The 23,396-nt window shown below is 71.7% G+C and overlaps 3 protein-coding genes across 3 annotated transcripts; 2 read left to right on the plus strand and 1 right to left on the minus strand.

Annotated features, from left to right (window-relative positions):
- Positions 1-199: 199 nt before the first annotated feature.
- PCP2 (Purkinje cell protein 2) lies at positions 200-3,131 on the plus strand. The gene is given in 4 exon segments (XM_066986388.1): positions 200-226; positions 1,106-1,258; positions 1,992-2,116; positions 3,110-3,131. Coding segments are annotated over 4 exon segments (327 nt in total).
- A 37-nt stretch (positions 3,132-3,168) lies between these two features.
- On the minus strand, positions 3,169-5,908 carry PET100 (PET100 cytochrome c oxidase chaperone). The gene is made up of 4 exons (XM_066986455.1): positions 5,743-5,908; positions 5,060-5,146; positions 4,654-4,686; positions 3,169-4,138 (listed from the first exon to the last, which is right to left on the minus strand). The coding sequence occupies exons 1-4, from the start codon at positions 5,767-5,769 to the stop codon at positions 4,061-4,063; spliced, it is 225 nt and encodes a 74-aa protein (XP_066842556.1). The 5' UTR covers positions 5,770-5,908; the 3' UTR covers positions 3,169-4,060.
- Positions 5,909-5,910: 2 nt separating this feature from the next.
- XAB2 (XPA binding protein 2) lies at positions 5,911-22,625 on the plus strand. The gene is given in 22 exon segments (XM_066986454.1): positions 5,911-6,144; positions 7,205-7,353; positions 8,647-8,770; positions 10,186-10,383; positions 11,472-11,606; positions 12,272-12,345; positions 12,347-12,434; positions 14,098-14,213; positions 14,215-14,240; positions 15,168-15,319; positions 16,057-16,176; positions 16,717-16,848; positions 17,272-17,403; positions 17,933-18,046; positions 18,914-19,076; positions 19,711-19,901; positions 20,565-20,687; positions 20,953-21,124; positions 21,762-21,851; positions 21,854-21,887; positions 22,150-22,244; positions 22,521-22,625. Coding segments are annotated over 22 exon segments (2,706 nt in total). The 5' UTR covers positions 5,911-5,928; the 3' UTR covers positions 22,583-22,625.
- Positions 22,626-23,396: the final 771 nt, after the last annotated feature.

The following is a 23,396-nucleotide window of genomic DNA, read 5'->3' on the forward strand; positions in this document are numbered from 1 at the left end:
ACCCACGGCAACCCCGTAGCAGCCCCGGGCACCCCCAGCACCCATGGGTGCCCCCCTGCCCGCCCACGCTCCCCCCGGCTGATCCGGCTTAGGGGGGTTATAAGGCGCCGCGCGGGCGCGGGTGGCAGCACCCAGCATGGCCGCGCCGGGGGCTCGGAGGGGACGGCGCCTGCGGGGGTGAGGGGCGCTGGGGGCACCCATGGGTGGGGGGCACCCATGGGTGCGGGTATGGGGGGCAGTAATTTGTGGGGGCACCCATGGGTGGGGAGTATTGGGGGGGGGGCGCACCTATTTGTGGGGGCGCCCATGGGTGGGGGTATGGGGGGGCACCAATTTGTGGGGGCACCCATGGGTGGGGAGTATTGGGGGGGGCGCACCTATTTGTGGGGGCGCCCATGGGTGGGGGGCACCCACATTGGGGTTACGGGGGGGGGCACCTATTTGTGGGGGCACCCATGGGTGGGGGTATGGGGGGGTTGCACCTCTTTGTGGGGGCACCCATGGGGGGGGCACCTGTTTGTGGGGGCACCCATGGGTGGGGGTATGGGGGGGCACCAATTTGTGGGGGCACCCATGGGTGGGGAGTATGGGGGGGTGTGCACCTGTTTGTGGGGGCACCCATGGGTGCGGGGGGCACCTGTTTGTGGGGGCACCCATGGGTGGGGGTATGGGGGGGGCACCAATTTGTGGGGGCACCCATGGGTGGGGGCACCTGTTTGTGGGGGCACCCATGGGTGGGGGGCACCCACATTGGGGTTACGGGGGGGGAGCACCTATTTGTGGGGGCGCCCATGGGTGGGGGCACCAGTTTTGGGGGGGGACACACACACACCGTAGGTGGGGGACAGATTTGGAGGGGGGCACCCATGGGTGGGGAGTGGGGGGGACACCCACATTGGGGATATGGGGGGGGGCACCAATTGGGGGGGAGGGGCACCTTTTTAGTGGGGGGTGCCAATTTCGGGGGGGGGTCAATTTCTGGGGGGGGGCACCGATTTCTGGGGGCACTTTGTGGGGTCCTTTGCGGGGGGGGGGGGGCCACCCGCTCGCGGGTGCTCCCACGGGTGCGGGGGGGGCCTCACCGCAGCGCCCCCCCCCGTTGCAGGGGGGTCCCCGGGCGCGGGGGGTGCCCCGAGGCGGGGGGTCCCCGGAGCAGGAGGGCTTCTTCTCGCTGCTCAGCTCCGTGCAGGGCGCCCGCATGGACGAGCAGCGCTGCAGCCTGGGGGGGCGCCGGTGAGCGGGGGGGGGCACGGGGGGGGTGTTGGGGGTGGGGGGGGCACGGGGGGCACGGGGGGGGCGTTGGGGGTGGGGGGGCGGGGAGGATTGGGGCCGGGGGGGTGTGGGGGGGGCGCCGGTGGGGGGGGGGGGGCACGGGGGGGGGTGTTGGGGATGGGGGGGGCACGGGGGGCACGGGGGGTGTTGGGGATGGGGGGGGCGGGGAGGGGCATTGGGGGGGATCCGGGGTGGGGGGCACTGGGAATAAGGGGGGGGGGAATTAGGGCCGGGGGGGGCATTGGGGACAAGGGGGGGTCTGGGGGGGGCACTGAGAATGGGGGGGGGGGAATTGGGGCCGGGGGGGCATTGCGGGGGGTGTTGGGGATGGGGGGCCACTGGGGGGGATGGGGATGGGGGGGGGGGACGGGGGGGACGTAGGGGGGATTGGGATGGGGGGCATTGGGGGGCGCCGGTGAGGGGGGGGGCACGGGGGGCACTGGGGGGTGTTGGGGATGGGGGGCCACGAGGGGGACATTGGGGGGCACTGGGAATAAGGGGGGGAATTGGGGTTGGGGGGGAATTGGGGACGGGGGGTCTGGGGGGCACTGAGAATGGGGGGGGGGAATTGGGGCTGGGGGGACACGACACTGGGGGGGGGGGGGTATCAGGGAACTGGGGGCAATGGGGACAAGGGGGGGAATTGGGGCCGGGGGGGCTCGGGGATAAAGGGGGGTTTCGGGGGGGGGCTCCGTGTCCCAGCGGTGCCCCCCCCCCAGGGAGGCCCCCCCGAGCTGGCGGCGCTGCTGGAGCTGGTGGCGCACAGCCAGGGCCGGCGGCTGGACCAGCAGCGCCTGGGGGTGGGGCGGCTGCCGGGCTTCGGGGGCCCCCCCGCGGCCCCCCGGTACGGAAATGGGGGGGGCACCGGGGGGCCGGGGGCCGGGGGGCTGGGGGAGGAGGGGGGGGTGGGGGGGATGGAGGGGGGTCTGGGGGGGGGGGGAATGGCCCTGGGGGGGGGATGGGGGGGGGATAAATGGGGGGGGGGGGGGGGGGACGGGGGGAGAATATGGGGGGGGCACGGGGGGGGGGCACGGTCCCATTAGGGGAATGGGGGGGGCGGTTCTGAGGTGGGGGGGCACTGGGGGAGTCCGGGGGGGGAATATGGGGGGGGGTACAGTGGGGGGGCACGGCCCCGTTAGGAAAATGGGGGCTGGGGGGGCCGGGAGGGGATTCGGGGGGGGGGAACTTGGGGGGGTTATGGCCGTGGGGGGCACAGCGGGGGGGGGCACAGCAGGGGGGCACAGCCCCATTGGGAAAATGGGGGGGAAATAACAGCGCTCAGCTTTAGGGGGGGGGCACAGTTTTATTGGGAGGGGGGCACAGTCCGGGGGGGGGCACAGCTCAATGGGAGGCCCTAAGGGTTGTTTTTTTTTGGGGGGGGGGCAGCCCCATGGCGGGGGGGCAGGGAGTTTTTTTCCGGGGGGGGCACCCAGATGGCGCCCCCCCCCGGTGCCACCCCCCGCTGTCCCCACAGAAGTGAAGCCCCCGGAGCCACCGCGTCCCCGAGGCGTCGCCGCCCCCCCCCCCCGCCGTGTGACCCCCCTCGACGACCTCCCCCCCCCCCCCCCAATAACCCCCCCGAAATAACCGCCCCCCCCCAATAAACCCCCCCCCAATAAACCCCCCCCGAGCTCTCGATGTCGCTGGGTGTCCGTGGAGCTGGGGATCCCGGGGGGGCGCCGGGGATGTGGGGGGGGCACCGGGGACGGGCCAAGGGAGCCCCCCCGTCACTTTGAGGACCCCCCATCACTTTGGGGACATCCCCGTCACTTTGGGGACCCCCCCCCCGTCACTTGCCCCCCCCCCCCATCACCCTGACCCCCCCCCATCGCTTTAGGGCCCCCCCCCGGGCACGGTGACAGCCCCGTGTCCCCCCCCGTGTGTCCGCCCCCCCCCCCACGCAGCGGTGTCCCCAGGACGGGCCGCGGTGTCCCCAGGGTGTCCCCAGATCCCGGCAGCGTCCCCGGGGTGTCCCCAGGGTGTCCTGGGGTGTCCCCAAGGTGTCCTGGGGTGTCCCCAAATCCTTGCCGTGTCCCCAAGGTGTCCCCGAGCGTGTCCCCAGGGTGTCCTGAGGTGTCCCCAGGGTGTCCCCAGGGTGTCCCCAGGGTGTCCCCAGGGTGTCCTGAGGTGTCCCCAGGGTGTCCCCAGGGTGTCCCCGGGGTGTCCCCAGAGTGTCCCCAAGGTATCCCCGAGGAGTCCCCAAGGTGTCCCCGAGGAGTCCCCAGGGTGTCCCCAGGGTGTCCCCAGGGCGTCCTCACGGTGTCCCCACATCCTCACGGCACCCCCAAGGTGTCCCCAAAGTGTCCCCAAAGTGTCCCCAGCTCCTCGTGGCATCACCAGGGTGGCCCCGAGGTGCCCCCAAGCCCTTGCCGTGTCCCCAAGGTGCCCTCGCAGGGTCCCCAAAGTGTCCCCAAGGTGTCCCCAGGGCGTCCTCACGGTGTCCCCACAACCTCACAGCGTCCCCAAGGTGTCCCCAAGTCCTCACGGTGCCCCCACATCCTCACGGTGTCCCCAAAGCGTCCCCAAGGTGTCCTCGAAGTGTCCCCAGGGTGTCCCCAGCTCCTCACGGTGTCCCTGGGGTGTCCCCAGGGTGTCCCCAAGGTGTCCCCAGGTCCCTCACAGTGTCCTCGTGGCGTCCCCGCAACATCCCCAAGGTGCCTCCAGCTCCTCCCGGCGTCCCTGAAGCGTCCTCGCGGTGTCCCCAGGGTGTCCCCGAGGTGTCCCCAAGGTCCTTGCGGTGTCCCCAGGGTGTCCCCGGGGTGTCCCCGGGGTGTCCCCGGGGCGTCCCCTAGGTGCGGGGCCCCCGCAGCGCCCGCTCCTCCTGCAGCCGCTGCACCCGCTGCTTCAGCTCCGCCACCGCGCGCCTCTGGGGACAGCGGGCGGGGGTGGGACACCGGGCACCCATGGGTGCTGGGGGGGGGGTGGGGGGACAGGGGGACACGGGGATGGGGACGCCGGGCACCCATGGGTGCTGGGGGCGGGGGGATATGGGGATGGGATACCAGGCACCCAAGGGTGTTGGGGGTGGGGGGAGAGAGTGACAATGGGGGGGGTAACGGGACACTGGGCACCCATGGGTGCTGGGGGGGTGGGGGGACAGGGGGACACGGGGATGGGACACCGGGCACCCTTGGGTGCTGGGGGGGGGACAGGGGGACATGGGGTGGGTGGGATAAAGGGCACCCATGGGTGCTGGGGACATGCAGACAGGAACAAGGAGAGGGATGGGACACCAGGCACCCATGGGTGCTGGGGGGGCACAGGGGCACAACGTGGGGGGTGTGATGGAACACTGGGCACCCATGGGTGCTGGGGGCCCTGCTGGGGGGGGGGATGGGGCCATGGGGCGGGCACCCTGGGGACACCGGGGCCACGTCTCACCCGCTCAGGGTTGTCCGGAGGGAAGATCTCCCGCTGGGGGGGGGGACAAAAGGTGTCAGCACCCATGGGTGGGGGCACCCAGGAACCCTCCCCCATCCCCTCCCAACAACACCCTTGGGTGCCCCCCACCCCCCAACCCCCATGGGAGCCCCCAGCCCCTGTGGGAGCCCCCTTGTAACCCACTCAGCACCCATGGGTGCCCCCTTGTACCCCCCCCCACCCTTAGGTGCCCCCTCCACCCACGGGTGCCCCCCGTGGGAGTCCCCAGCCCCTCCCGGAGCCCCCTCAGCACCCATTGGGTGCCCCCAGCCCCTCCCCGGGTGCCCCTTGCCCCCCCGGGGTACCCCTCCCCACCCATGGGTACCCCCCCCCCTTGGGTGCCCCCCCACCCCTGGGTGCCCCCCACCTTGCGGCGCACGACGAAGCGCTCGAAGTACTGCGCCTGGTTGGACACCCAGAACACGCCCACGGGGAAGGAGAGGTACAGCAGCATCTGGGGGGGGGGGGGGCACCCCGTCAGCACCGCCCCCCGCGGCCCCCCCCCACCCCCCCCCCAAATACCCCCTCGGCCACCCCTTTTCCCCCCGTAACCCCCCCCCAACCCCCCCCCATATTCCCCCCCCGCACCCCCATAGCCCCCCCATAACCCCCCCCCTTGCCCCCTGTACCCCCCAAATACCCCCCAGCCCCCCCCAAATGCCCCCAAATACCCCCAGACCCCCCCCAAATACCCCCACAGCCCCCCAAACCCCTCCAGACCCCCCAAATACCCCCAAAAGCCCCCCAAATACCCCCATAGCCCCCCAAAACCCCGATAACCCCCCCAAATCCCCCCATAACCCCCCCAAATGCCCCCACAGGCCCCCCCCCGGACCCCCAGAGCCCCCCAAACTCCCCCAGGGCCCCCCAAATCCCCCCGTACCCCCCAATACCCCCAGAGCCCCCCAAATCCCCCCCCCATAACCCCCCAAAATCCCCCCAGGCCCCCGCAAACACCCCCACAGGACCCCCGGCCCCCCCGGCCCCCCAAAGCCCCCAGACCCCCCCCAAATGCCCCCCCCGCCCCCATTTGCCCCCCGCCCCCCTCACCCGGAAGACCTCCAGCTTCACCCCCATGGCTCCGCCGGCCCCGCCCCCCGCCCCCCATTGGCTGCCGGAGCGGAAGGGGCGGGGTCCGAGCGGCGCGACGGGCGGGAGGGAGAGCCAATGAAAATGCGCGCTGAGGAGGGAGGGGGTGGCGGAGGAGGAAGTGACGTCAGCGCGCGGCGCCCAGCAATGGCGGCGGAGGCCGCGGCGGTGGCGGCGATGGAGGTGCCGGAGGGAGCGGGGCCGGAACCGGAACCGGGGCCGGGACCGGAAGCGGAACCGGGAGAGGGGCCGGAACCGGAGCGGGAACCGGAACCGGGACCGGAAGAGGAGCCGGGCATGGAGCAAGAACCGGAGCCGGGGCCCGGGGCGGAGCCGGGGCCTGCGCGGGCCGAGCTGCGCTTCGTGAGTGGGGGGGCGGTCCCGGTCCCCCCCGGCCCCAAAGCGCCCCCGCCCCGTGCCCCCCCCGCCCCGATGTCCCCCCCGCCCCTCCCCCTGCCCCCCGTAGCCCCCCCACCCCCCCCATGACCCCCCCGGCCCCAAATCCCCCCAATTCCCCCATGACCCCCCCAACCCTGCCTACTCCCCCGTTTCCCCCCCCCCCCAGGAGGGGGCGGATGTGCCCCATGACCCCCGTAACCCCCATAACCCTCGTGACCCCGCACCCCTGTACCCCCTGACCCCCCCATGACCCCCCGACCCCATAACCCCCACATAACCCCCCTGTAACCCCCCAACCCTTTTTGCCCCCCGTTGCCCCCCCAGGACGAGGCGAACGTCCCCCACCGGGAGCAGCTGCTGCCCCCCTATCCCCCCCAATGCCCCCCTGACCCCACACTCCCCGTAGCCCCTGAGCCCCCTATATCCCCGTGACCCCCCATGACCCCCCTGACCCTATAACCCCCCCATAACCCCCCAACCCTTTTTGCCCCCCTGTTGCCCCCCCATTGCCCCCCAGGACGAGGCGGACGTGCCCCACGAGGAGCAGCTGCTGCCCCCTGCCCCCCATATTCCCCTATACCTGTTACCCCCATTACCCCCATAACCCCCCCATGACCCCCCGACCCCATAACCCCCCCATAACCCCCCCCCGAAGCCCCCCTCACCCTTTTTGCCCCCCGTTGCCCCCCAAGGACGAGGCAGACGTGCCCCACAAGGAGCAGCTGCTGCCCCCTGCCCCCCATATCCCCCTGTACCTGTAACCCCCATTACCCCCATAACCCCCCCATGACCCCCCGACCCCATAACCCCCCCATAACCCCCCCAACCCTTTTTGCCCCCCGTTGCCCCCCCATTGCCCCCCAGGACGAGGCGGACGTGCCCCACGAGGAGCAGCTGCTGCCCCCTGCCCCCCATATCCCCCTATACTTGTTACCCCCATTACCCCCATGACCCCCCATGACCCCCCGACCCCATAACCCCCCATAACGCCCCCATAACCCCCCTCACCCTTTTTGCCCCCCAGGACGAGGCGGACGTGCCCCACGAGGAGCAGCTGCTGCGCGACCCCTTCTCGGTGCGGGGGTGGCTGCGCTACCTGCGGGCGCGCCAGGGGGCGCCGCGGGCCCGCCTCAACCTCCTGCACGAGAGGGCGCTGCGGGAGCTGCCCGGCAGGTGGGCGGGGCCACGGGGAGGGGGCGGGGCCACGGGGAGGGGGCGGGGCCACGGGGAGGGGGCGGGGCCACGGGGAGGGGGCGGGGCCACGGGGAGGGGGCGGGGCCACGGGGAGGGGGCGGGGCCAAAGGGGAGGGGGTGGGGCCACGGGGAGGGGGCGGGGCCAAAGGGGAGGGGGTGGGGCCACGGGGAGGGGGCGGGGCCAAGGGGAGGGGGCGGGGCCTCATGTGGAGGGGGCGGGGCCTCGGGGGGCGGGGCCAAGGGTGGGGGCGGGGGGATTAAGGGTTGCGTGGGGCTAACGGAGAGGGGAGAGGCTAAAGGGGGCGGGGCCAGGCAGTGGGCGGGGCCTAGGAGTGGGAGGGGCATGTCGGTGGGCGGGGCATCGAGGGGCGGGGCCAGGCGGTGGGCGGGGCTAAAGGGGTGGGGCTAAAGGGGGCGGGGCTAAGGAAGGAGAAGGGCTCTGAGGGGCGGGGCTTTGGGGGTGGGACCACTGCTGGGGGTGGGCTGGGGGTAGGGCGGGGCACCCTTGGGTGCTGCTGGGGGCGGGGCACGGGCAGGGCACCCCTGGGTGCTGCAGGTCAGGGGTCAGGGTCGGGGCACCTCTGGGTGCTGCCGGGATAGGGGGCTCAGGGCACCCTTGGGTGCTGCTGGTCAGGGGTCAGGGCACCCTTGGGTGCTGCCGGGAGGGGGTTCAGGGCACCCTTGTGTGCTGCTGGTCAGGGGTTGGGGCACCCCTGGGTGCTGCCAGGGGGGCTCAGGGCACCCTTGGGTGCTTCTAGTCAGGGCTCAGGGCACCCTTGGGTGCTGCCGGGGGGCTCAGGGCACCCTTGGGTGCTGCTGGTCAGGGGTTGGGGCACCCTTGGGTGCTGCCGGGGGGGCTCAGGGCACCCTTGGGTGCTGCCGGGGGGCTCAGGGCACCCTTGGGTGCTGCTGGTCAGGGGTTGGGGCACCCTTGGGTGCTGCTGGGAGGGGGCTCAGGGCACCCTTGGGTGCTGCTGGTCAGGGGTTGGGGCACCCCTGGGTGCTGCTAGTCAGGGCTCAGGGCACCCTTGGGTGCTGCCGGGGGGGGGGGCCTCAGGGCACCCTTGGGTGCTGCTGGTCAGGAGTTGGGGCACCCTTGGGTGCTGCCGGGGGGGTGGCTCAGGGCACCCTTGGGTGCTGCCGGCCCCGCTCGGCTGCTCCCGGCCGTCCTCGGAGCACCCCGGGGGGGGGCCTCTGGGGGCCGGTGGGCGCGCGGGGGCACCCGTGGGTGCCCGGCGGGTGCTGACGGGGGCACCCCGGGCGCCCCCGCAGCTACAAGCTGTGGTACGCCTACCTGAAGCTGCGGCGGCGCCAGGTGAGGTTCAAGTGCGTCACCGACCCCGCCTACGAGGAGGCCAACAACTGCCACGAGCGCGCCCTCGTCTTCATGCACAAGGTGGGGGGCGCGGGGGGCGGGGGGCGGGGGGACACGGGGAGGGACGGCGATGGGGGCGGGGAGGGGACGCGGGGGCACGGCGTCCTTTAGGTGCCCCCACGCTCTGCTCCTGCCCCGTAGCCGCCCCATAGCCACCCCATAGCCCTGTTCCCTGCCCCATAGCCGCCCCATAGCCGCCCCATAACTGCCCCATAGCCCTTTCCGTGTCCCATGATCCCCGCCGTAACCTCCTCCTGCTGCCCCGTAGCTGCCCCCCAGCCCCCAGCCGCCCCCACAGCCCCCGGTCCTGCCCCACACCCGCACCCAGAGCCGCTCTGTCCCCACAACCTTCCCGTGCCCCCTCGTACTGCCCCGTCTCCGTCCCCAGCCCCACACACGCCCCCATAACCCTGCCCACTGCCCCATAACTGCTCCCTATCTCTTCCTGCTGCCCCACACCTCCATTGCCAGCCCCCAAAACGCTCCCCCGACCTCATCTACTGCCCTATAAGTGCCCCAGATCCCTTTTTTGCCCCGTATTTCCACGGGCAGCCCCCAACCGCTCCTGCACCCCATTTATTCCCCCATAACCCCACCGCCCGCCCTATAACTGCCCCTGTATCCTTTTCTGCCCCATATCTTTACTGTCAGCCCCACAAATGTCTCTATAACCCCACAGCCCGCCCTCTAACTGCCCCCATATCCGCTTCTACTGCCCCGTATCTTTACCCACAGCCCCACAAATGCCCCCATACCCCCTTCCACTGCCCCGTATCTTTACCCCCAGCCCCACAAATGCCCCCATAACCCCACAGCCCGCCCTATAACTCCCCGATATCCCCTTCTACTGCCCCATATCTTTACCCCCAGCCCCACAAATGCCCCCATAACCCCACAGCCCACCCTATAACTGCCCCCATATCCCCTTCTACTGCCCCATATCTTTACCCCCAGCCTCACAAATGCCCCCGTAACCCCACAGCCCGCCCTCTAACTGCCCCCATACCCCCTTCCACTGCCCCATATCTTTACCCCCAGCCCCACAAATGCCCCCATACCCCCTTCTACTGCCCCGTATCTTTACCCCCAGCCCCATAAATGTCTCCATAACCCCACAGCCCACCCTATAACTGACCCCATACCCCCTTCTACTCCCCCATATCTCTACCCCCAGCCCCAGAAATGCCCCCATACCCCCTTCTACTGCCCCATATCTTTACCCCCAGCCCCACAAATGCCCCCCTAACCCCACTGACCGCCCTGTAACTGCCCCCATACCCCCTTCTACTGCCCTGTGTCTTTACCCCCGGCCCCACAAACGCCCCCATAACCCGCTCCACTGCCCCGTAAGTCCGTTCCCAGCCCCCCGGCTGCCCCCCTGGTCCCCTGTAACCGCCCCGTAACCGCCCCATAACCGCCCCGTGCCCGCCCCGCAGATGCCCCGTATCTGGCTGGACTACTGCCAGTTCCTGGTGGGGCAGGGCCGCATCACGCGCACGCGCCGCACCTTCGACCGGGCGCTGCGGGCGCTGCCCATCACCCAGCACCACCGCCTGTGGCCGCTCTACCTGCGCTTCGTGCGCCTCTACCCCCTGCCCGAGACCGCCGTGCGCGTCTACCGCCGCTACCTCAAGGTACGGGGGCGCCCCGGGGCACCGGGGGCACCCAAGGGCACCCAAGGGCACCCGATGGCATGTGGTGGCACCCAGTGGTGCCCCGTGTTACCTGGTGGCGTCTGGTGGCACCCAGTGGTACCTGGGGACACCCAATGGCACCCGGTGGTACTTGGGGACACCCAATGGCACCCAATGTCACCTAGTGGCGTTTGGTGGCACCCATTGGTACCTGGGGACACCCAGTGGCACCCGGGGGCACCCAATGGGGGTGCCCCCGCGGGACAGGGAGGTGGGAGCAGGGTGGCAGGAAGGACGGGGTGCAGGGACGGAGGGGACAGGGGGCAGGGAGGTGCCACCGGTGCTGGGGGTGTCCCTCCGGTGTCCCTCCGGTGTCCCCACGTCCCTGTGGTGTCCCTGCGGTGTCCCCACGGTGTCCCCACGACCCCGTGGTGTCCTTGCGGTGTCCCTGTGGTGTCCCCACGACCCCGCGGTGTCCCCACGGTGTCCCCACGGTGCCCCCATGGCTCCCGTGGTGTCTCTGTGGTGTCCCCACCATGTCCCCATGTCCCCACGGTGTCCCCATGGTGTCCCCACGGTGTCCCCACGGTGTCCCCATGTCCCCTCGGTGTCCCCACAATGTCCCCACGTCCCCATGGTGTCCCTGTGGTGTCTCCCTGGTGTTCCCACATCGCTATGGTGTCTTTGGGGTGTCCCTGCGGTGTCCCCACGGTGTCCCCACGGTGTTCCCATGTCCCCGTGAAGTCCCCGTGGTGTCCCCATGTCCCCTCGGTGTCCCCACGGTATCCCCACGTCCCCGTGGTGTCTCTCTGGTGTTCCCACATCCCCATGGTGTCTTTGGGGTGTCCCTGCGGTGTCCCCACGGTGTCCCCATGGTGTCCCCATGTCCCCTCGGTGTCCGCGCGGTGTCCCCATGTCCCCTCGGTGTCCCCATGGTATCCCCATGTCCCCGTGGTGTCCCTGTGGTGTCTCCCTGGTGTTCCCACATCCCCATGGTGTCTTTGGGGTGTCCCCGCGGTGTCCCCGTGGTGTCCCCACGTCCCCGTGGTGTCCCCGCGGTGTCCCCACGGTGTCCCCCCGTCCCCCAGCTGTGCCCCGAGGGCGCGGAGCAGTACGTGCAGTACCTGCGCTCCGTGGGGCGCCTGGACGAGGCGGCGCTGCGCCTGGCCGCCCTGGTCAACGACGAGCGCTTCGTGTCCGCCGAGGGCAAGTCCAAGTACCAGGTGGGGGCGGGGGGCCGGGGGGGGCTGGGGATCTTGGGGGGGGGTCTGAGGGGCCTCAGGGGGTCCTGGGGGAGTCTGGGGGGTTCTGAGGTGGTTCTGGGGGTCCTGGGGGGTTCTGAGGTGGTTCTGGGGGTCCCGGGGGAGTCCTGGGGGTCCTGGGGGATCCTGGGGGGTTCTCGGGGGCCTGGGGGTTCTGAGGGGCTTGGGGAGGGCTGGGGGGTTCTGAGGGGTTTGAGGGGGTCCCTGGGGGTCTCAGGGGAGTCCTGGGGGGTCTGGGGGGGGGTCCCAGGGGGTTCTCAGGGGCTGGGGGTGTTCTGAGGGGCCTGGCGGGTCCTGGGGACCCGGGGGGTTCTGAGGGGTCTGGGGGGGGGGTCCTTGGGGGTCTCAGAGGAGTCCTGGGGGTCCCAGGGGGGTCCTGGGGGGTTCTGAGGGGCTGGGGGTCGTGGGGGTTCCAGGGAAGTCCTTGGGGTGTCCTGGGGGTCCCGGGGGGTTCTGAGGGGCCTGGGAGGCTCCCATGGGTGCTGGGGGGCCCCTCCGGACACGGGTGGGTGCTGCGGGTGCTGGGGGGTCTCTTACGGGCGCCGCTGCCCCCCAGCATCTCCGGTGGGGGTTGGGGGGGTCCGTGCGGTTCTCCGTGCCCCCCCCTTACATTTGTGCCCCCCCAGCTGTGGCAGGAGCTGTGCGAGCTGATCTCGCAGCACCCCGAGCGCGTGCGCTCGCTGGACGCGGGGGCCATCATCCGGGGGGCTGCGGCGCTTCACCGACCACCTGGGGCGCCTCTGGTGCGCCCTGGCCGACTGCTACATCCGCAGCGGGCACTTCGAGAAGGTGGCGCCTCGGGGACGCCCGGGGGCACCCCGGGGACACCCCCACCCCCCCCACACCCCCCCCACACCCCGCCGTATCCCCTCACCCTGCTGCCTGCCCCCCTGCCGCGCTCTGTCCCCCGGTGCCGCGCCAGGGACGTCGCCGTCCCCTGTCCCTTGTCCCCGTGTCACCGTAGGGCCACCGTGCCTCCCCCCCACCAGAGCACCCGCGGCCCCCGTCCCTTGTCCCCGCGCCACCTGGGGCCAGCCCTGTCCTGTCCCCAAATTGTCCCCAAATTGTCCCCAAATTGTCCCGTCCCTACCTTGTCTCCGTGCTGTCCCCCGTCACGTCCCCACCTCGTCCCTGTTCTGTCCCGTCCCTGTCCCCGTGGTGTCCCCGTTCCTGTCCCGTCCCTGTCCCCATCCCCGTGCCACCCCTGTCCCTGAGCTGTCCCCATCCTGTCCCTTGTCCCCATGCCGTCCCCGTCCCTGTGCCCCCCATCCCCATCCTGTCCCTGTCCCTGTGCCATCGCTGTCCCCGTGCTGTCCCCGTCCCTCTCCCTGTGCCCCCCTGTCCCTAAGCTGTCCCTGTCCCCATCCCCTCCCTGTCCCCACGCTGTCCCCTCCCTGTGCCATCCCTGTCCCCATTCCTATCCTGTCCCCGTGCCATCTCCGTCCCTGTCCCCATCCCATCCCTGTCCCCATCCCAGTCGCCGTCCTGTCCCCATGCTGTCCCCACGCTGTTCCTGTCCCTGAGCTGTCCCCATCCTGTCCCTGTCCTTTTCCCATCCCTGTCCCCGTGCCATCCCTATCCCCGTGCGGTCCCCGTCCTGTCCCTGTCCTCATCTTGTCCCTGCCCTGTCCCGGTGCCATCCCCATCCCTGTCCGTGTGCCACCCCCATCCCCGTTCCCATCCCCGTCCTGTCCCCATCCCTGTCCCCATCCCTGTGCCACCCCTGTCCTCATCCTGTCCCTGTCCCTGTGCCGTCCCCATTCCCGTCCTGTCCCCATCCCTGTCCCCGTCCTGTCCCTGTCCCCGTCCTGTCCCCATCCCTGTGCCACCCCTGTCCTCATCCTGTCCCTGTCCCTGTGCCGTCCCCATCCCCGTCCTGTCCCCATCCCTGTCCCCGTCCTGTCCCCATCCCTGTCCCCGTCCTGTCCCCATCCCTGTGCCACCCCTGTCCTTGTCCTGTCCCCGTCCCTGTCCCCATCCCAGCCCCGTCCCTGTCTCCATCCGTGTCCTGTCCCCGTCCCTGTGCCACCCCTGTTCTCATCCTGACCCCATCCCTGTGCCACCCCCGTCCCCGTCCTGTCCCCGTCCTTGTCCCCATCCCCGTCCTGTCCCCGTCCCCATCCCCACCCCGTCCCCATCCCCGCCCCGTCCCCATCCCAGCCCTGTCCCCGTCCTGTCCCCGTCCCCATCCCAGCCCCATCCCCGTCCTGTCCCCATCCCAGCCCCATCCCCGCCCCGTCCCCATCCCAGCCCCATCCCCGTCCTGTCCCCATCCCAGCCCCATCCCCGTCCTGTCCCCATCCCAGCCCCATCCCCGTCCTGTCCCCATCCCAGCCCCATCCCCGTCCTGTCCCCATCCCAGCCCCATCCCCGTCCTGTCCCCATCCCATCCCACCCCGTCCCCGTCCCGGTGCCCCCCGCGGTGACGCGGTGCCGTCCCGGGGTGCGGCAGGCGCGGGACGTGTACGAGGAGGCGGTGCAGACGGTGCCCACGGTGCGGGACTTCAGCCAGGTGTTCGACAGCTACGCGCACTTCGAGGAGAGCCTCATCGCCGCCCGCATGGAGAGCGGGCCCCCCGGGGCTCGGCGAGGACGGTGAGGGGCCGGGGGGCCTGGGGGGGGGCCTGGGGGGTCTGGGGGTCTGGGGGGGCCGGGGGGGCTGGGGGGGCCGGGGGGGTCTGGGGGTCTGGGGGGCCGGGGGGCGTCTGGGGGGGCCTGAGGGGGTCTGGGGGTCCTATGGGGGTCCCTGGGGAGGGTCTGAGGGGGTCTGGGGGTCCTATGGGGGCCCTGAGGGAGTCTGGGGGTCCTGGGGGGGGTTTCTGAGGGTCCTATGGGGGGTCCTGGGGGGTCTGGGGGTCCTATGGGGGGCCCTGGGGGGGTCTGGGGGTCCCTGGGGGGTCTGAGGGGGTCTGGGGGTCCTATGGGGGTCTCTGGGGGCCCTCTCATCCTATGGGGCTCCCTGGGGGTCCTTGGGGGGTGTCTCTGGGGGTCCTTGGGGGTGGTCTCTGGGGGTCCTATGGGGGGTCTTTGGGGGTCCCATGGGGGGCCTTGGAGGGGGTTCCTGGGTGTCCTGGGGGGCCCTGAGAGGGTCTGGGGGTCCTATGGGGGCCCTGGGGGGCCCTGGGGGTCCTGGGGGTCCTGGGGGTCCTATGGGGTCCTGGGGGGCCTGAGGGGTCCTATAGGGGGCCCTGGGGGGTTCTGAGGGGGTCCTGGGGGTCCTTTGGGGGTCCCCGTGGGTCCCTCACACCCTCTGGGGGTCCCTGGGGGTCCCTCACACCCTATGGGGGTCCCCGGGGGTCCCCGGGGTCCCTCGCACCCTATCCCATCCCCTGGGGGGGCCCCATCCTTTGGGGGGGGGGTCACATCCCCCGCCCAGGTGCCCCCCATCCCCCCCTGCTTTCCCCCTGCCCCTGGGGGATCCCATCGGGGGGGGGGGGGCGCGCTGGGGGCTCCCGGGGGTCCCATCCCCCTGGGGGGATCCTGCCCCCACGGGGGTCCCGTCCCCCCTGACACCCCCCCCAGGCGAGGTGGACCTGGAGCTGCGGCTGGCGCGCCTGGAGCGCCTGGTGGGGCGGCGCCCGCTGCTGCTCAACAGCGTGCTGCTGCGCCAGAACCCCCACAACGTGCACGAGTGGCACAAGCGCGTGCGCCTGCACCACGGGCACCCCGAGCAGGTGGGGGGCATGGGGGGGCACGGGGACACGGGGACATTGGGGACAGGGGGGTGATGGGGACATGGGGACACTGGGGTGGGGGCACAGTGCCAGAACCCCCACAACGTGCACGAGTGGCACAAGCGCGTGCGCCTGCACCACGGGCACCCCGAGCAGGTGGGGGGCATGGGGGGCACGGGGACATTGGGGACACTGGGGACACTGGGGACAGGGGGGTGATGGGGACATGGGGACACTGGGGGTGATGGGGACAGCGGGGTGGCGGGGGCATGGGGGGACGTGGGGACATTGGGGACATGGGGACATTGGGGTGGGGGGGACATTGGGGTGGGGGGACACTGGGGACAATGGGGTGGGGTGTTGGGGACACTGGGGGCAGGGGGGACGTTGGGGTGGGGGGGACACTGGGGACATTGGGGACAGTTGCGTTGGGGGGACACTGGCGATGGAGGGGGGACACTGGGGATGGGGGGGACATTGGGGATGGGGGGGACACTGGGGATGGGGGGGACATTGGGGATGGGGGGACATTGGGGACAGCGGCGTGGAGCATTGGGGTGGGGGGACATTGGGGGGGACATCGGGGTGGGGGGGTACTGGGGACATTGGGGGGATCAATGGGGACAGGGGGCTGGGGGCTACCGGGGACAGCGGGGGGGGTACCGGGGACAGCGGGGACAGTGCGGGGCCTGACGTGTCCCCCCCCGTCCCCATGTCCCCCCCCCGTGCCCCCCCAGATCATCAGCACCTACACGCAGGCCGTGCGCACCGTGGACCCCCTGAAGGCCACCGGGCGCCCCCACAGCCTCTGGGTGGCCTTCGCCCGCTTCTACGAGGACAACGGGCAGCTGGACGACGTGAGGGGGGCCGTCACCGGGGGGGGGCACCCCCGTGTCACCGGGGGGTGCTGGGGGCACGGGGGGCACCTCGGGGGCTGGGGGCACGGGGGGCTGGGGGCACGGGGGCACCTCGGGGGCTGGGGACACCTCGGGGGCTGGGGACACCTGGGTGTCCCCCGCGCCCCCGCCCTGTCCCCTCGTGTCCCCCCCCCGTGTCCCCAACCCCTCCCCTTGTGTCCCCCCCGTGTCCCCCTGCCTGTCCCCCTCTGTCCCCGTGTCCCAACCCCCACCCCCATTTCCCATGGCCCCACGCCCCCCCGTGTCCCCACGCCCCCCCCCATGTCCCTGCATCCCCTCCCCGTGTCCCCACGCCCCCGACGCTGTCCCCCCTGTCCCCCCCTATCCCCAACCCCTGTCCCCGTGTCCCCAACCCCATCCCCGTTTCCCACCCCCCGGCCCCCCCACGCCCCCCCCCACGTCCCCGTGTCCCCCCCCCGTGTCCCCCCCGTGTCCCCCCGCCCCCCTGACGCTGTGCCCCCCCCCCCGTGCCCCCCCCAGGCCCGCGCCATCCTGAGCCGCGCCACGCGGGTGCGCTTCCGGCAGGTGCCCGACCTCGCCGCCGTCTGGTGCGAGCGCGGCGAGCTGGAGCTGCGCCACGGCCACCACCAGGCCGCCCTCAGCGTGCTGCGGGTACGGGGGGGGCACGGGGACCCCCCCAAGTCCACGACCCCCCCCCAGCCCCAAAGCCCCCCCCCCAATCTGAAATCCCCCCCCCGATTCCAACGTCCCCCCTGGGAGCTGCGCCACGGCCACCCTGTGTGTCCTGCGGGTCCTTGGGGGGCTCAGGATCCCAGAGGGGGGGCCACGGGGACCCCCCCCAATCCGCAACGCCCCCCAATTCCAAAATCCCCCCCCAGCCCCAAAGCCGCCCCCCAATCCAAAATCCCCCCCCCAATTCCAACGTCCCCCCCGGGAGCTGCGCCACGGCCACCACGAGGCCGTCCTGTGGGTATGGGGGGGCTCAGGACCCTGGGGGGGCTCAGGACCTCGGGGGGGGCACGGGGACCCCCGTGTGCCCCCCCCCCCCGGTTTAAAATCGCCCCCCCCCCGCAGAAAGCCACGGCGCTGCCCGCCCGGCGGGCCGAGTACTTCGACAGCTCGGAGCCGGTGCAGAACCGCCTCTACAAGTCCCTGCGCGTCTGGGCCATGCTGGCAGACCTGGAGGAGAGCCTGGGCACCTTCCAGGTGGGGGCGCCACGACACGGGGGCACCTTGGGACCCCCCAGGGCCACCGGGTCGGGGTGGGGGTCCTGGGACCCCCCGGGACGCCTGGGTTGGGTTGGGGATCGTGGGAGCCCCAGGTTGGGTTGGAGAATCTGGGCCCCCCCCGGCACCTTGCAGGTGGGGGGGGCACCACGACACGGGGGGCACCTTGGGACCCCCCCCGGGGTCACCGGGTCAGGCTGGGGGTCCTGGGACCCCCCCCCGGACCCCCAAAATGCCGGGGGGTCCCCAATACCCTCACAGCCCCCCCCCCAGCTGTCAAGGACCAGTGTGGGACCCCCGCCTTGTCCCCGATGTCCCCGTTAGTCCCCGATGTCCCCATTAATCCCCCACGTCCCCCTGCTGTCCCCACTGTCCCCGCTGTCCCCAATATCCCCCCATTGTCCCCACTGTCCCCAATATCCCCCGCTGTCCCCGATGTCCCCTGAGGCTCCGCTGTCCCTGATGTCCCCGCTGTCCCCGCTGTCCCCGCTGTCCCCGCTGTCCCCAGTCGACCAAGGCGGTGTACGAGCGCATCCTGGACCTGCGCATCGCCACCCCGCAGATCGTCATCAACTACGGGCTCTTCCTGGAGGAGCGCGGCTACTTCGAGGAGAGCTTCAAGGTGGGGGCACCCCGGGGACGCCCCGGGGACACCCCGGGGACCTCGGGGACGCCGTGGGGTGGGCGGCAGGGGCGCCGCGGGGAGCCTGCGGTCACGGGGTGGGAGCTGGGGACACCACGGGGACGGGGCGGGGACCAGCAGGGGGCGCTGGGGGCACCTTGGGGACACCGCCACCACCCGTAGGGGGCTGGGGACCCCATAGGGACCCCGCCACCACCTTTAGGGTCCCAGGGACCCCATAGGGACCGCACAGGGACCCTGCCAGCACCTGGAGGGCCCTGAGGACCCCGTAGGGACCCCATAGGGACCCCATAGGGACGACGTAGGGACCCTGCTACCACCTGTGGGGCCCTGAGGGCCCCATAAGGATCCCATGGGAACCCCATAGGGACCCCACAGGGACCCCATAGGGACCCTGCCACCACCTGTAGGGCCCTGAGGACCCCATAGGGACCATGTAGGGACCCCGTAGGGACCCCATAGGGACCCCGCCACCACCTGGAGGGCCCTGAGCACCCCATAGGGACCCCATAGGGACGATGTAGGGACCCTGCTACCACCTGTGGGGCCCTGAGGACCCCATAGAGACCCCCACACATACCTGTAGGGTCCTGGGGCCACCTTAGGGCCCCCATAGGGACCTTATAGGGACTCCATAGGGACCCTGCCACCACCTGTGTGGCCCTGAGGACCCCATAAGGATCCCATAGGGACCCCATAGGGACCCCATAGGGACCCTATAGGGACCCTGCCACCACCTGTGGGGTATTGGGAACGCTGCGGGGCCACCACCGGGAGGGCTCCGGGCACACCATGGGGGAGACCCCAGTCCGGTGATGGTGCCGGGGGTCCCCCCGTGCCCCCCAGGCGTACGAGCGCGGCATCGCGCTGTTCCGCTGGCCCAACGTGGCGGACGTGTGGCACACCTACCTCACCAAGTTCGTCGCCCGCTACGGGGGCCGCAAGCTGGAGCGGGCGCGGGACCTCTTCGAGCAGGCGCTGGACGGCTGCCCCCAGAAATACGCCAAGAGTAGGGCGACGGGGAGCGGGGGGGCTGGGGGGGCAGGGGGTGGCTGTGGGGCTGGGGATGGGCTGGGGTGGTTGTGGGGCTGGGGGGCAGGGGGTGGTTGTGGGGTAGGGTGTTGGGCAGGGCATGGGGTAGGTTAGGGGTAGGTATGGGGTTAGGGCATGGGGTGGTTGTGGGGCAGGCTGTGGGGCAGGCCGTGGGGCAGGCCATGGGGCTGGCCGTGGGGCAGGCTGTAGGTCAGGCTATGGGGCAGGCCGTGGGGCAGGGCTATGAGGCAGGCCATGGGGCAGGCTGTGGGGCTGGCCATGGGGCAGGCCATGGGGCAGGCTGTGGGGCAGGCCGTGGGGCAGGCCCTGGGTCAGGCTATGGGGCAGGCCATGGGGCAGGCTGTGGGGCTGGCTGTGGGGCAGGCTATGGGGCGGGCTGTGGGGCAGGCTATGGAGAAGGCCGTGGGGCAGGCTGTAGGTCAGGCTATGGGGCAGGCCATGGGGCAGGCTGTAGGTCAGGCTATGGGGCTGGCCGTGGGGCAGGCCCTGGGTCAGGCTATGGGGCTGGCCGTGGGGCAGGCTGTAGGTCAGGCTATGGGGCTGGCCGTGGGGCAGGCCGCAGTGCCCCCACGGAGCCGCGGTGCCCGCAGCCATCTACCTGCTGTACGCCAAGCTGGAGGAGGAGTTCGGGCTGGCGCGGCACGCCATGGCCGTGTACGAGCGCGCCACGCGCGCGGTGCTGCCGGCCGAGCAGCGCGACATGTTCAACATCTACATCAAGCGCGCCGCCGAGCTCTACGGCGTCACCCACACCCGGCCCATCTACGAGAAGGCCATCGAGGTGCGGGGGGTGGGGGGCATGAGGATGTGGCGGGGGGGCTGGGGGGGGGACGTGGGGGGACATGGGGACATGGGGACATGGCGTGGGGGTATGGGGGGACTTGGGAGTGGGACACGGGGACATGGGGATGGGGGTGTGGGGCATGGGGACGTGGCGTGGGGGTGTGGGGGGACATGGGGACGTGGGCACGGGACATGGGGACGTGGCGTGGGGGTGTGGGGGGACTTGGGAATGGGACATGGGGACACGGGGAAGGGGGGATGTGGGCATGGGGGACAATGGGGACATGGGGACATGGCGTGGGGGGATGTGGGGGCCATGGGGACATGGAGATGGGACGTGGGGACATGGGAATGTGGCACGGGGCGGAGGGGGACAAGTGCCAGGGGCCGTGGGTAGAGGCCGTAAGGACGTGGGGACGTGGGTAGAGGGCGTGGGGACATAGCATGGAGGGACACGGGGACATGGCGGGGGGGGACAGTGGGAATATGGGCATGGGGGACATGGGGACACGGGGACGTGGCGTGGGGGGGACACAGGGAAGTGGGGACATGGCATGGGGGGACGTGGGGACGTGGCGTGGGGGACAAGGTGGCGGTGGTGGGGGGTCCCGTGGGGTGGGGTCGCGGTGCCTGGCACTGAGGGGGGCACCCATGGGTGCAGGTGCTGGGGGACGAGCAGGCGCGCGAGATGTGCCTGCGCTTCGCCGACATGGAGTGCAAGCTGGGCGAGGTGGACCGGGCGCGCGCCATCTACACCTACTGCTCCCAGATCTGCGACCCCCGCGTGAGCACCCCATGGGCAGGGGGGGCACCCGGTGGGGGGGGGGGGCACCCGGTGGGTGGGGGGCACCCAGGGTGACGAAATGGCACCCACTGGGGCAGGGGGGCACCCGCTGAGGTTGTCACCCAGTGCCACCCATGTCCCCAAGGTCTCACGGTGCCACCAATGTCCCTGAGGCCACCAGTGCCACCAGTGTCCCCGAGACCTCAGGGTGCCACCAGTGTCCCCCCTCACGGTGGCCTCACGGTGTCCCCCCCACCCCCCGCAGATCACGGCCAACTTCTGGCAGACGTGGAAGGACTTTGAGATCCGCCACGGCAACGAGGACACGATCCGCGAGATGCTGCGCATCAAGCGCAGCGTCCAGGCCACCTACAACACCCAGGTCAACTTCATGGCCTCCCAGATGCTCAAGGTCTACAGCAACGCCACCGGCACCGGTCAGCGGGGGCACCCAGGGGTGCTGGGGCGGCCGCGGGGGTGGGGAGCGCCCCGGGGGGTACTTGGGGAGCAGCTGGGGGGCAGAAGGGGGCGCCTCTGGGGGCTGGGGGCACCTGCGTGGGGCTGGGGGCATCTACGGGGTGTTGGGGAGCAGCTGGGGGGCAGCAGGGGACGCTTATGGGGGGCTGGGGGCACCTATGGGGGAGTGGGGAGCACCCATGGGGGTCCAGGGAGCACCCGTGGGGCAGAAGGGAGCACCTGTAGGGCGTTGGGGGTTACCTGTGGGGCATTGGGGAGAATATGTGGGGCAGAAGGGGGCACCTGTGGGGGCTGGGGGCATCTGTGGGGCATTGGGGAGCACCCGTGGGGCACTGGGGAGCATCCGTGGGGGTTCAGGGAGCACCCGTGGCCATGGGGCTGCAGGGGACACGGGGATGGAGGGGACGTGGGGACAGGGGAGGTGCGGACGGAGGGGACATGGGGGACACGGGGACGCGGGATGTGGGACGGAGGGGACGAGGGGATGGAGGGGACCCGGGAGGGCAGGGGCACGGGGACGGAGGGGACCGGGGGCGCTGGGGACACGCGGCGACGCGGCGGTGACGCGGCGGTGACGCGGCGGTGCCGCGGGCGCAGTGTCGGACCTGGCGCCGGGGCAGAGCGGGCTGGACGACATGAAGCTGCTGGAGCAGCGCGCCGAGCAGCTGGCGGCCGAGGCGCAGCGCGACGCCCCCGCCCCAAGGACAGGGTGCTCTTCGTCAGGTGGGTGCCCCCCGGGACCTCCCCCCACCCCCCGTCACCTCCCTGGGTGTCACCTCCCCGAGACCCCCCTTCCCCCCCAGCGTCCCAGGGCTGTCACCCATTGTGCCCAGGACGAGGTCCCTTGGGTGCTGTCCCTGCGCCACCCCCGTGGTCCCCTGTCCCCTCCCCACCCCAGGGTCCCCTTGGCGAGGCGGGTGCTGCCACCCCATCCCCCCCCCCACCCCTGGGTGCCCCCACCCATGGGTGCTGACGGCGCCCACAGGGCCGAGGGCCCGCGGGAGGCCCTGGCCGCGCTCTCCCAGCAGGGGAACCCCGACGAGATCGACCTGGGGGACGAGGACGAGCCCGAGCCCGACGGTACCGGGGGGGCAGGGGACGGGGGCTTGGGGACAGGGGACAGGGGTTTGGGGACAGGGGGACAGGGGGACAGGGGGACGGGGGGACAGGGGGACGGGGGGACGTGGGGACGGGGGGGACGGGGGGACACAGGGACGGGGGACAGGGGGACAGGGGGACACGGGGACATGGGGATGGGGACATCGTGCTGCTGGGGGGGGCAGGGACACAGCACAGCGGGGGGGGGGACAAGGGGAGGGGACAGAGGTGCCCTGACCCCCCTGTGCCCCCCCCCAGAGGTGCAGCTGGAGCAGAAGCGGGTGCCCTCCTCCGTCTTCGGGGGGCTCAAGGACGACTGAAGGGCCGGGACCCCCCACAGGGACCCCCACCGGGACCCCCCCCCCACCTTGTCCCTCCCCCCATTTGTTGTGTTCCCCCCCCCCCGTTTGTTGTCCCCAATAAATGCCATTTTACAAGGCCCAGCCTCCATTAAATTACTTTATTAAGTGACAATGACACCATGGGGGGGGACCCCCCCCCAAACACCCCGTGCCCCCCCCCACCCCCCCAAAAAAGACCCCTCCCTTATGGACAGACATTCGCAGGGTGGCAGAGCCAGCAGCACCGTGGGGACAGCGGGGACACCGCGGGGGGGAGGGGGTGGCAGTGGAGGGGGGGGGGGGCTTTGGCACCATGGGGGGGACGCGGTGGCCCCCCGCGCCCCCCGTTGGGTGGGGGACACCCTGGTGGCTCCTGGTGGCTTCGTGTCCCCCACCCTGTGACCCTGGGGGGGGGCACCAGGGTGGGCAGAGCCCAGGCACATTGGGGGGGGGGGGCGGGGCGCAGCCCAGGCACAAATTTGGGGCTGTGGTGAAGGCCGGGGACCACCCCGGCTTGGGCCCACCCCCCCGAACCCCCTGTCACCATGGGGGGGACACAGGGGCTTTGCCCCTTCCCCTTAGAGCCACATCACCCCTTCATGTGCCAAATTTGGGGGAGGGGGGCTGGGGGGACAACTCCCCCTTCCCAAGCCCTGCCCTCGCTCCCTTCTCATGACCCCCCCCCATGTCCCTACTTGGGGTTGCTGGGTTTTTTGGGGGTGCTGCCCCCCCATTACCCCCAGGTCCCTTTTTGGGGAGGGGGCTGCTGGTTTTTTGGGGGCTGCTGTGCTCC

The sequence above is a fragment of the Anser cygnoides genome, chromosome 34, assembly GCF_040182565.1.
Source record: "Anser cygnoides isolate HZ-2024a breed goose chromosome 34, Taihu_goose_T2T_genome, whole genome shotgun sequence".
NCBI classification, from domain to species: Eukaryota; Metazoa; Chordata; class Aves; order Anseriformes; family Anatidae; genus Anser; species Anser cygnoides.

Coding starts and splice junctions, on each gene's coding strand:
- PET100 (XM_066986455.1), bottom strand. CDS start 5,769: ATGGGGGTGAAGCTGGAGGTCTTCCGG. Junction 5,147..5,742: donor TGAAGCTGGAGGTCTTCCGG/GTGAGGGGGGCG, acceptor CCCCCCCCCCAG/ATGCTGCTGTACCTCTCCTT. Junction 4,139..4,653: donor CTCCGGACAACCCTGAGCGG/GTGAGACGTGGC, acceptor CGCTGTCCCCAG/AGGCGCGCGGTGGCGGAGCT.